This window comes from Mytilus edulis, chromosome 1 (assembly GCF_963676685.1).
Source record: "Mytilus edulis chromosome 1, xbMytEdul2.2, whole genome shotgun sequence".
Classification (NCBI taxonomy): domain Eukaryota; kingdom Metazoa; phylum Mollusca; class Bivalvia; order Mytilida; family Mytilidae; genus Mytilus; species Mytilus edulis.
The window spans coordinates 25,767,523-25,780,802 of record NC_092344.1 but is presented as its reverse complement, the minus strand read 5'-3'; the positions used below and the strand labels follow the sequence as shown (position 1 = coordinate 25,780,802).

The 13,280-nt window shown below is 32.7% G+C and overlaps 1 protein-coding gene across 1 annotated transcript; it reads right to left on the bottom strand.

The window, feature by feature from the left end:
* Positions 1–841: 841 nt before the first annotated feature.
* LOC139528644 (uncharacterized) lies at positions 842–12,158 on the bottom strand. Its single transcript, XM_071324724.1, has 2 exons — positions 12,057–12,158; positions 842–2,444 (listed from the first exon to the last, which is right to left on the bottom strand). The coding sequence occupies exons 1-2, from the start codon at positions 12,147–12,149 to the stop codon at positions 1,440–1,442; spliced, it is 1,098 nt and encodes a 365-aa protein (XP_071180825.1). The 5' UTR covers positions 12,150–12,158; the 3' UTR covers positions 842–1,439.
* Between the last annotated feature and the right edge of the window lie 1,122 nt (positions 12,159–13,280).

Genomic DNA, 13,280 nt, shown 5'->3' with positions numbered 1-13,280 from the left:
GTAATGTTTGTGTATTGATGTTGGTGGTCTGCTAAACCCTGATCACAACGAACACACGACACATATGCAGCGACACGACATGAAATTTTGTCAAATTGCGGGTCATCTGCGATCATCGTACGACAGTCGAACGATATTTTGAGCATCGCGGCGCTGTCGTGTGTCGTGGAACTAAAATTGGACATGCACCTTTTTTACTCTTCGATATTTTGTGGTACCTATGTCTTGCGGCTGACGCTAGAGTGTCTTACATTGTACCACAGTCGTGCGAGTGTCGTGAGATAAGCACACTGTCGTGGATACCAACATAAATAGTTATCAAAGGTACCAGGATTCTAGTTTAGTACGCCAGACGCTCGTTTCGTCTTAACAAGACCCATCAGTGACGCTCATATCAAAATATGTATTAAGCCAAACAAATTAAAAGTTGAAGAGCATAAAAAATTCTAATAAAAAATATCGTACGTCTATCGCACTACTGTCGTACGAAAATCTCACGACTTTCGCGAGACACATGTGATACAGTCGCACGATTGTCTCACGAATACCAAATTCCGTACGATGCTCGCGCAACATTGATTGTCTGTCGTAGGACAGTGGTACGTTCGTCGTGCAACATATTTTCGCTTTATTAAGAAGAATACAATTCGGTGGGAATATTAATTGTTCTTTTCGGTGGGCATCCTTGTTTAAATTCACTGAACAATTATAACATAAACTAATACGAAAAACGTCGATCAGCTGATTTAAACGAATGTGCATTACCTATATATAAAATTGAGAATGGAAATGGGGAATGTATCAAAGAGACAACAACCCGACCATAGAAAGAACAACAGCAGAAGGTCATATAGTATATTTGCGGAAGAGAAACATATAGTTAAATAAGAGATATATAATAACCAGGCATACAGGTGTAACACAACCATTGATCTTCCCCATAAGTCTTTGTTCAATTTGCAGAATAAATATTTGTGTCAAATAAAACAATACTTTGCAAGATAAAAGTTGTATTATGTTCGTAACTACAGACAACACTTCACATAACAGTTTTGCACGTAAGATAATAATCATTACTGGAAGTTAACAAATAAAATGTTAATCCCTTTTTTCCTGTGTATTAGCTTTAGTAATTACATGCATGTTACATCACGTCTCCAAAATACTCTACAGTAACATCAAATAAAAAATTGAAAAAAAGTAATGGTGCTTTAAACTCCCAAGATTTATATTTGTTTACTGCAATGAAATGTAGGATTTATTTCCTACAACTTTAATATTAAACGGAATGTGTATTTTTGAACTGTCACTACTGTGCATTGTTAGTATTACGTATACCTACAGTTTCGTTTTTGTTAAAACCTGTAATTTATGATAATTTGGACTCATATCGTGTCCTATAGTCTTAATCAGTTCGTCTTATAACTATTGTATTTCAACTAAATGCCATACTTTCTTCTCCACATTTCCCAAATAACATTAAATCGATACGATAATTCGTGAGTTCTTGACAGCAGTTCAACCAGACGACAATATCTACAAGAGTAAGAACCTACTTTCTTATACATATAATGCGGCTGAAACTGGATATTGACCACTTTCTTTATCAAATTTGTCGCTGCTAGCATTTCTAATACTTCAAATTCGCAGCCTTCGCAATTTATATTCAACAAATCAACATCGACGCATGCAACACCCAAATATACGAAAAAATCAATGACATTAACTACGTCAATAGATTTTGAATTTTTAAGATTGTTTGGATGGAAAAGTGATGTTCCGTCGGCATTCTCGTTTATTGCTACTTTGCTGTAATTTTTTCCCAAACCAAAATTGAAAAATTGAAAAGTTGTTTTTCCTTCCAAGGCCTCCATTTTGCTTTTTAGTTGGTCATAAAACTTCTTAATTGGTTCTACAACTACATATGTTTGAACATTTGGTTTAACAAGTAGCTTCGCTTGGTTGCCAACATAGCCGCCAATTTCTATTATAATGCTGTGTGGATTCTTATTTATGGATGAAAAAAAAACTGTAGTTATATCATAAAAGTACAAGAAACTGTAGCTTCTCAATTTTTCAGGATTTCCATAATATTTCATGCATGCTTCTATGTTAAGTATTTCTTTTAATGATAGCGGTAAAAGTGGACGTTTTTTTATTGTTTTCACACACAGGTCTGGTGTTACCTTTTTACTCAAGGGATATATGCCTTTTATATTTTGCTTTTCCGGAATTTTCCTCCTCATAACAGTTGGTTCTTCGTATAACCCACATGTTCTTGTGAAATTAATAACTGTTAAATTAACATGTTCATCAGTGGCATATATTCTTCTTCCATCAATGTATTCATGATTCCAAGTTAACTCATCCGTGTACCTCCAAAAGTATAAACAGACAATGATAACAAGTAGGACTCCTACTAATATGGAACTTATTTTCCGCATCTAGAAAACAAAACAAAATAATATAACAAAGTATTTAGACTGTTGTCTTTGTTTATCAAAAACCTATTTATAGCACATTACTCACTCCGATATGGTTAAAGGCTTAGAAATAATTAACTTTTATGTTCATATAAATATCATAATTGCTATCGAATAGATGTTTCGCATTTTGATGTACTAAAGACAGGAAATACAACAAAAGGGTACCTTAATACATATATATGAAATGCCACAACTGGCTTATGGGGAACTCAGATATTACGTTATATGTTGTTTAATTTATTACTTGATGATATTTTGTCTTTACATAATATGGTTTTGACATTACGTAATGGTGTTTTGATATAATTGAATTATGGAACAGTCATTACTAATAATACTTGACATTACTTGATGAGGTGAAACCATGTGACCCATTCGGAAAAAAACTAATTTTATTTGTAAATATTAACATAATATTTCAACCAGGAATTGAGGCCTGGCGCTGGCATGTCATTAACTATTGGTCGTCCTTTGTTAATTTGTGTATCATTGTCGTTTGTATAGTTTCTTTTATTAACTATTCTGAAATCGAACTTGGGCTTCTTTCAAACAAAGTTTTACTTTGCGAATTGCTGCGTGTTTGTTTTTTATATTGGATAAAGGTAAAGGGGAGGGTTGAGATCTGAAAAAAACATGTTTTCCCCCACTGCATTTTTGCGCCTTTCCAAAATCAGGAGCCACTTGCCTGTAATTTGTTAGACTTGTATATTTTTTTTATTTAATTTTAATTATATTTCGGAGTATACTAGTATGACGTTCATTATCACTGAACTTGTACACGTTTTTGTAAAGCGGCTAGCTGAAGCACGTCTCCGGGTGCGGGATTTTAACGCTATATTGAAGACCCATTGGTGGCCTTCGGCTGTTTGCTGCTCTTTGGTCGAGTTGTTGTCTCTTTGACACGTTACCCATTTCCATTCTCAATCATATCCCATGATTTATGTGCTTGGGATGAGTATGGCCATCCATCAACTTAAATTAAAACTAAGTCATTAATAGAACTAAAGTTCTAGTTAGCATTGAGTTTTGAGTTGAACTTCGAGTTTGAATCAAATTTAAAAGTAACAATTCGACATCAACTTTGAATTTGAGTCACCTTTTTGAGGTGGAGTTCGAGTTAGAGTCGAATTTGCGTCTTATTTCGATAAAGATTTCCATTTGAAATTCGAGTTATTTAACATGAATTCGTATTTTAATTTGCTATTGCGGGTCACGGACTTTTGCTCGGAATCCAGAGAAGAGGACAAAGGAGTATGCGTACAAAACATAAACAATGTTACAGGAAACAAAACACAACATAGAAATTGAAATCAAGATGTTGTGTGATTGCCAATAAAGCAATTAACTATCCACTAATGTGTGCGCATTACCCTTACCTAACCTCGTATTGCAGTGTAACAGCACAAAATAAGAAAAAAACAATACGACTGCAGAGGTCTAAGCCTGAACTTGGACACAATATTCAAGCTTGATACTTTTTGAATTTAGATTGTGATATAATTTTAACATAGTTTAGATTTCTGACACAAAATAAATGTGGTCAAAGACCTAAAAAAATATTGGGCAATACTGTTCATTTGAATATGTCTATTTGAAACTTTACAAACATTCAGAAATTGGAAAAAAAATAATGGTTATATTGAACCATCTTATAAAATTTGATAGAGATCTACTTAAACAAAATATGTCTTCGGACGAGGACGACGACGACATCATAGTATTATACAAACCCCAAAAAATAATTGCGGTCGTATAAAAATGTAAAAAATAACGATAAGCAGATATTTCACAACGTGTGGAACTCCGTCCTGTTATTCGTGTAAGTTTAAACCCAATGATTTTGTTTGATTTTGTAGCTCACATTCGAGGAAAAGGTGACGAGTTGTGGTTACGACAACTAGAACATATATGTCATCACCTGTAAAACAGATTTAAAAAAAAAAAAAAAAAGAAATCTAAAAAAATCAATTAGTGCGAGGTTTATTATAGAATAAGCGATTTCTCAATGTTCGATATTTCGGTCCTTCGTTACTCCTCTAATATGCGTTGCGGAACACATTTTGTTCATCTCTTCATAAGCTTTCGAATGAGGTATAAGGTATATTTGTAATTAGGGGCTTCACAGCAGTTCATTCCATTATTCAAAATATCCATTTCATTATTCAGAATTGGCTGACTCCTAATTTCACGTGTATTCTGGCATTTATGTCCTCCATAACCCCTCTAATGGTCATTGCAGCACATATTTTTTATTCTCAGTGTATTTCTCTATCAATAAGCTTTAATTTGTTTATAATATGCCCCTTACTTAGGAGCTGACGGGTTGCGGCAGTCCATTCCATAATTCAAAATAAGCGATTTCTCAATGTTCACGCGTATTTCGATATTAGGGTCCTTTGTTACTCCTCTAATGTGCGTTGCAGAATATATTGACTATAAACATTTTGTTCCTCACTTAATAAGCTTTTGAATGAGGTCTAAGACATATCTGTAATTAGGGGCTGAAGGTTCACATCAGTCCATTCCATTATTCAAAATGTCCATTTCATTATTCAAAATTGGCTATTTCTAATTTGCACGCGAATTTTGGCATTTAGGTCCTCCGTAACCCCTCTAATGGTCATTCCGGCACATATTGTTTATTCTCAGTGTATTCCTCTATCAATAAGCTTTAATTTGTTGTATAACCTTTTCCTTAACTAGGAGCTGAAGGGACACAGCAGCCCATTCCATTATACAAAATATCCATTTCATTATTCAAAATTGGCTATTTCCTAATTTTCAGGCGTATTTTGGCATTTAGGTCCTCGTAACCCCTCTAATGGTCATTGCGGCACATATTGTTTATTCGCAGTGTATTCCTCTATCAATAAGCTTTAATTTGGTGTATACTTTTTTCCTTAAACTAGGAGCTGAAGGGACACGGCATCCCATTCCATTATTCAAAATGTCCATAGTCATCTCATTATACAAAATTGGCTATTTCCTAATTTTCACGGATATTTTGGCATTTATGTCCTCTGTAATCCCTCCAATGGTGATTGCGGCACCTATTGTTTATTCACAGTGTGTTCCTCTATCAATAAGCAATAATTTGGTGTATAAATTTCCCTTTAATTAGGAGCTGACGGGTTGTAGCAGTCCCTTCCATTATTCAAAATTAACGATTTCTCAATGTTCACGAGCATTTCGATATTAGGGTCCTTCGTTACTCCTTGAATATGCGTTGCAGAACATATTGCCTATATACATTATGTTCCTCTCTTAATAAGCTTTTGAATGAGGTCTAAGATATATGTATATCTGTAATTAGGGGCTGACGGTTCACATCAGTCCATTCCATTATTCAAAATATCCATTTCATTATTCAAAATTGGCTATTTCCTAATTTTCACGCGTATTTTGGGATTTAGATCCTCCATAACCCCTCTAATGGTCATTGCGGCACATATTGTTTTTATTCTCAGTGTATTCTTCTATCAATAAGCTTTAATTCGGTGTATAATTTTTCCCTTAACTAGGAGCCGAAACGACATAGCAGCCCATTCCATTATTCAAAATAAGCGATTTCTCAATGTTCACGCGTATTTCGATATTAGGGTCCTTCGTTACTCCTCTAATGTGTGTTGCAGAACATATTGACTATATACATTATGTTTCTCTCTTAATAAGCTTTTGAATGAGGTCTAAGCTACATGTATATCTGTAATTAGGGGCTGAAGGGTCACATCAGTCCATTCCATTATTCAAAATATCCATTTCATTATTCAAAATTGGCTATTTCCTAATTTTCACGCGTATTTTGGGATTTAGATTCTCCATAATCCCTCTAATGGTCATTGCGGCACATATTATTTATTCTCAGTGTATTCCTTTATCAATAAGCTTTACTTTGGTGTATAATTTTTCCATTAACTAGGAGCTGAAGGGACACAGCAGCCCATTCCATTATTCAAAATATCCATTTCATTGTACAAAATTGGCTATTTCCTAATTTTCACGCGTATTTTGGCATTTTTGTCCTCCGTAATCCCTGTAATGGTAATTGCTGCATATATTGTTTATTCTCCGTGTATTCTTATTTCAATAAGCTTTAATTTGGTGTAAAATGTTCCCCTTAATTAGGAGCTGACGGGTTGCAGCAGTTCATTTAATTATTAAAAATAAGCGATTTGTCAATGTTCACGCGTATATGGATATGAGGGTCCTTCGTTACTCCTTTAATATGCGTTGCAGAACATATTGACTTTTTACCTTTTGTTCCTCTTTTAATAAGCTTTTGAATTAGGTATAAGGTTTATCTGTAATTAGGGGCTGAAGGGTCACATTAGTCCATTCCATTATTCAAAATATCCAATTCATTATTCAAAATTGGCTATTTCCTAATTTTCAGGCGTATTTTTGCATTTAGGTCCTCCAAAACCCCTGAAATGGTCATTGCGGCACATATTGTTAATTTTCAGTGTATTCCTCTATCAATAAGCTTCAATTTGTGTATAATTATCCCCTTAATACTCATTCACTGTAACCACTTAAACTGTTTCGGCACACATAGTCACCGATCTTTCTGAAAATTGGCTGATATGTAGATCCTATTAGACTAGTCAGAAAAATAATGCCAACCGATGTATATATTGGTTGGTTACCATGCTAACAGTAGAAAAAGTTGGGATTTTTGAGAAAAATACAATATTTGGTGAAGTGTTGGGAAATTAGGCAGCTACATCTATTAAAAAGAAACACAAAATCAATTAATTTCAGTCTTGTTTTACTACAAAATCAAAAACAGTTATGGGTGATCTACCTAGAAACAATAATTTCTAAAAAATTATCATTGTGTAATATTTCTCAAAATACGAAGTATCTCCCTTTGGTGGGTGACACTAATGACTGGACCAAAACGAACACGCTAATAACTTTTTTATTTCTCAAGGGAATTATGTCAAATTCGAATTATTATACATTTTTTCCATTCAATCTGAAAATATGATTCTAATTAAGGAGAATAGTCCCAGATTCAAAACATTGATATAAGAAAAAATATAAAAAACTGTTTTAAACCTTCATTAAATGTGACTTGACCAAGGCTGACAATGACAGGACCAAATGAAAATGCTAGTAACTTAAATATAATAAAATTGTGTCATGAAATATATAAATTAATGAAAAATGGAGCAAAAAATATCAAAAAATTCAGAAACCGTGACCTTTCTAACGTTGACAACGACCTGACCAATAACAGCAATGACCTGAGTTATTTTATATTGTAAAAAAAAAAACACCAGAAAACATATATGTTTTGGGGTAAAAACTTGACCTGACCAACATTGACTTTGTTTTGGTCTTTGTACTTCATTACTAGTAATGGACTTCTGGTACTACCTAATACTTATTTATATCTTATAGGATTTGCTTAAAATTTGTAATCACATTACATTTTCAAACAGTTTAGGGTAATTTTACAAGCACGGATTATAAAAACTGTTTAGGGTTCTGATTAGTATATTGTATTCAACTGTGTTGTAAATTATGTTGTTATAATTTGATCACAAATATAAAGTAACACAAAAGGTGTGATTGAAGTAGGCAAAAAATACATGTAGGTTGTGTTTTCAATATTTCCTTACAGTAAACAATTATTTCCACGTACTATTAAAGGCATGCCGGAGCTCGAGGCTTGTGCAGGGTATCTTGGTAGTTTTAAATATTTTCATAAAAAACAAATAAACACTTTGCAGACTACTTGAGGTATAACAGAGTCCCTGCATGCACGATATTTTGTCAGTTAAAAAAAATCATAAACTATCAGTAAACATATTCGAGGACTTAACTTGTGGATTGCCAGAAACTTGTCTTAGTTTTAAATGTTCCCGAAAGTCAATACATGTTTCAGCAGTCCATTCCATTATTCAAAATAAGCGATTTTTCGATGTTCACGAGTATTTCGATATTAGGGTCCTTCGTTACTCCTCTTATACGCGTTGCGAAACATATTGACTATATACATTATGTTCCTCTCTTTGTAAGCTTTTGAATGAGATATAAGCATGGCCTGTTTAGTGATGGTGCTCCGCCATCGTTAAAATATCTTCCGCAATCGTCAAATGACCCGCGCCATCGTTAAATTGCCTTCCGCCATCGTTCAAACTGTTATCGTTTTTTATAGCCCGACGCCATTTTCTTAACAATTATGATCAAATGCATGTAATTGCATAACCCTTAGGCTTTTTATATCATAATCCAATACAGGTCTAACGTCTGAGGGATATCCGGATTAAGATCGCTAATAGGTAATTTCTGGAATCATGTCTTTCACCGGAAAAGATCATCAATTTGGCACGCCTTTATGACGTCATTTACCAGTCATTATTCAAAATTGGCTATTTCCTAATTTTCACGCGTATTTTGGAATTTAGTTCCTCCATTTCTCCTGCAATGGTCATTGCTGCACAATCAACTTGTTATATTTATAATCAGACGATGAAGAATAGCCAAGATCCAGCGAAAAAAAAGGACAACGTATATACATGTTTTGGTATTCAGGTCATCCATCAGTTTAAGCAAGGAATTTCTGTTTAAAATAGTTAGAAAAACCCACTAGTTTATCCTCCGAAACTAAACAAATAAATAAAATTTAAGATTTGAAGAGTGTTTTTTTGTTTGTTCTTAAAATAATTTGAAATTCGTTAGATAACACATGTCGAGCAAACTACACTTACTGTTGTTTTCTTGTCATCATATGGGGAGTAATTGTATACGGTGTGAAAATAAGAGAATAAAAAACTCGTCTTAAACTTCGAATTTAATCAAAAAAAGCTAATTCATTGAACACGTGTGCAATTTATTTGCTATACAATTCTAGCTTCTATTTCCATTTTTTATATTTAATTGCAGATATTTTCGGGGCTTTCTAGCAAGACATGCATTCTATTATTATTATTATGAAGACTGTTTACATTTTAAGGGGATTTATCATGCTTAAACATAGACAAGTAACATTATATAAAATTATCAGAAATTTGTCAGGCAGCTCCTCAAAGTGGGCGTTATACAAAATGTCGGGATTTTATTTAGCCAACTCCATTCATTATTACAAAACAACAGTCCTTATCATGCATATTCAGCCACCTAACTAACTATGCCGTGAAAAAAAAACAGAAGAAGAAAAAACAAAACTAATCACCAGTTCACTAAATAAAACAAAGAAAGCAATAGACTGACCATCATGAACCAAACAAAACAATACGGAGATGGTAGGTGCCACGAAAAAGGGGAGCAATTGCTACCCCACATGTAGCACTCTGCGTGTGGCTCGTGAATGTCAGTGGAACTGAGATTGTTTTAAACACCAGTGATTTTTTTCCAGCTTTATAAAATTGACTTTGTAACACATTTTACAGCAACGCAACCATAATAAATAATTTAACACACCCCATTGTGTATTATAGTTTTGGCAGTAGCTATTTTGCCGGCTCTGATTTAAATATCTTAATTCAAGCAGGAAAAATAACCTTTATCTATAGAAATGACTGTTTCACTGGCACCAGTAATATAGTGATTTTTTTTGTTTGTAGGATCTTTGCAAAGAGTGAAATTCAGTATTTACTTTCGAAAAGTACTATGAAAATGTACACTGTCAACATTAAAGAATCAAATCATTACTGATATACCAAAAAAGCAGCTAGCAATATTTGAAACACACATAATCGTTTAAAACTATTTATCGGTCAAAGTGTAAATGTATACTATTAAGAATTTATAATAAGAAAAAAAGAAAATAAAAATATTGGGCATCCATTTATTGCAATGAAATAATATTAAAACACGTAGTTCAAATCCTCTCTTTAATCAGTCAGTATAAAATGCTACACGTATACCTAGTTATAAAACCTCAATATTTTGTTTACAGTACTTGCAACCTTAGGCGTTACTGTTTGACGTGAACTTGACTGATCGGTGAATGATCGGTGACGGATGTTTGACTGATCGGTGAGTGATCGGTGATCGGTGACCCATAGGATCCGTCAGATAAGTCAAATAACCTATGTAAGAGTTACCCTGACAACTGTCACCAATTGATCAGTAAATTAAATTTATGCATATACGTATATATTTAAAATTCTTATGTAAACCGAACTCCACAGTGTTTACATTCGATGAACGCGGACCTCTACGAAGACACCTTAATTTACACGTTATAATTTGTAATAAAATTAGTTGCAATACAAAAGTAAAAATAGTTTAACAGAATAAGATGCTTAGAGCGTTAAATTGTTTGTGTTGATAAATATTTTCGTATTAAATATTATAAACATTATTATTATTATTTGTATCATATGACTCTGTTAACATGAACTTATTTCTACGAAAATGGTTATTGTTGACCGCCATTGGATTTTTGAACTTTTAATAGTTTCGCTGACTGATCGCTGAAATAGTAACGCCTAAGGTTGCAAGTACTGTAGCTGTATTTAAAAAAAATGAAAGTAAAACATCTCACTCCATTATAAATTTGATAAAACATTATACAATACTAGAACTTACCCGCCAAATTGCGGGCATTTAGAGCTTTATTGAAAGTATGTAAACTGTTGTAGGATGAATGTTTGTAAAAGATTTTATGCCTGGAGAATTTTAGAAAAGGGATCAAAAGTCATAGGTACTTGGAGACAAATTCCATGATTTTCGCGTATCTGTATGCTATGAACATACGTATATTATAAATAAAGTGTATTTTCTATTAACTATCAATTCCAAGCTTCTTCTCCACGGCGATCACTGCTATATTATATATAGAGGGTGTCTATATATTATAGGAGTATAAGCATAAGTATAAATGCACAGAATAACGCAAAAATATTAGTTTTATATTACCTAACTTTGACTCCGGTTTATATTATTTTTCCACAGAATACATACGACATCCTGGTACTCGGTCAATTAAGAGCATTCATAATGAGTTAAAATAAACATTTAATCGGTGTAATTTAAGAGAAAATTTTACCAATTCCGATGTAAACAAAATAGTTTTAACTTGGATTTCGTTTATCAAATGCCAGCAAAATAATATATTTTCTATTTGCCAGCGCCGGCAACAAGTTCACTATATTTCTGGTGCCAGTCAAATAGACATTTCTATAGAAATAAGCTGTTTTGTCGGCTTGAATTAAAATATTTTATCCAGTGCCGTCAAAACAGCCGACACTGCCTATAGTTTTTGGAAGGTTATTTTCCTTTATTTTTTCAAGGAGAAGTCAGAACTGTATCGTATGCACAAGGACAGAAAAAAAACTTGCATTAACAGACGATGAACTTTTTTGGTAAAGTTGATAACTCTAAGATTAAGTTGATAATGGCAAGATTAATGTTGATAATGGCAAGCTTAATGTTGATAAAGATTAATGTTGATAATGACAAGATTAATTTTGGTAATGGCAAGATCAATGTTGATAATGAAAAGATTAAAGTTGATAATGCCAAGATTTAAGTCGACGATTTAAAAAAATAAAAATAAAAAAGGATTGCCCTAATACGTTTCCGTAGTTTAGAAATTGAAACAATAACACTTACTTTATGAACAAAGTATAGCCATTCACGTAAGATCAATTTATTGTGATCAGTGTTTACGTCGTAAACATTTGTTATGTTTGAATAACTTATCATCGATGCAGAACGAATAGATGTATAGGTGACTATACAAAAACGGTATACAAATTGACTATTAAAGTACATTTTATGGTCCATGAATTTTTTCCCTATCAATTAATTAAACTTGAATATAGGCAAGTTATTTTAATAACTTATTTTACGCAAACGACTAAAACCATTAAAATTTTATAAAACCTTAAATTGAAAAAAAAATGATGCATATGTTTTTTATATCAAAATTGATAGTTTATATTATAAAACTAATGTACAAATACTTTTTTTCTGGAGAACATTCTTTAATTTGTCCACATTTAGAAGAAGTTTTTTATTTGCTTGCTTCCAGGAAGCAATTCGCCGACATATTTTCCGTATGCAAGTGAAAAAATCTGGTAATCGCGATACGCAAGGATCTGTCATTACAATAAACTATTATCTGATTGAACATCTTATACACATGTTCAATATCCATGATTCTTTGTTGGTTGTTTACTATAAAGTGACAATCGGTAAACTACGGCTTCAAAATACGACAATAATCAGCTGCTATATTTTAACATCACAACAAACAGAGAGAAGACAAAATTTGACGATTATACGATATTTTTTGCATAAAAAAGATAAAATCGTGCACAGCAGATTAAGTTTATGATATATGCATGCATAAGTTCAAGAATAGGGTAAACAGTATTGTTCACCAATGACTCGTTTCATATGACTTTAATTTCTTAATTTTGATTATTTACATAATCCTCTGGAGAACCCCTGCGTTACGATCTTTTGACTGGATCGGGATTGGTTAGTTTATTCACTATGTATCTTATTACACTGTTTTGCTTATCTACAGATCGACAGTTTTGTAAACAAGATTTTTATCTTGGTATTTTATAAACTTTTTATTTGCTATTCGGACTGTTATACCGATACAATGAGTGTATACCATATGGGGATTTTTGTATACAAGTGTGAATTTCAGACCTAAAATAAAATGGAAAATCAACGTGTCTAAAAATTTATTTCAAGAGTTATTTTGAATACTTCTTTTATATACCTGTTTGTAAATAAAAAGTGCAATCTTAAATATTCTTTAACCTGATATTTTTTTCATTTAATTATATGTACTGATTCGTAGAAGACATTTGTACAAAC

Coding starts and splice junctions, on each gene's coding strand:
- LOC139528644 (XM_071324724.1), bottom strand. CDS start 12,149: ATGATAAGTTATTCAAACATAACAAATGTTTACGACGTAAACACTGAT. Junction 2,445..12,056: donor GGCTATACTTTGTTCATAAA/GTAAGTGTTATT, acceptor TTTGTTTTCTAG/ATGCGGAAAATAAGTTCCAT.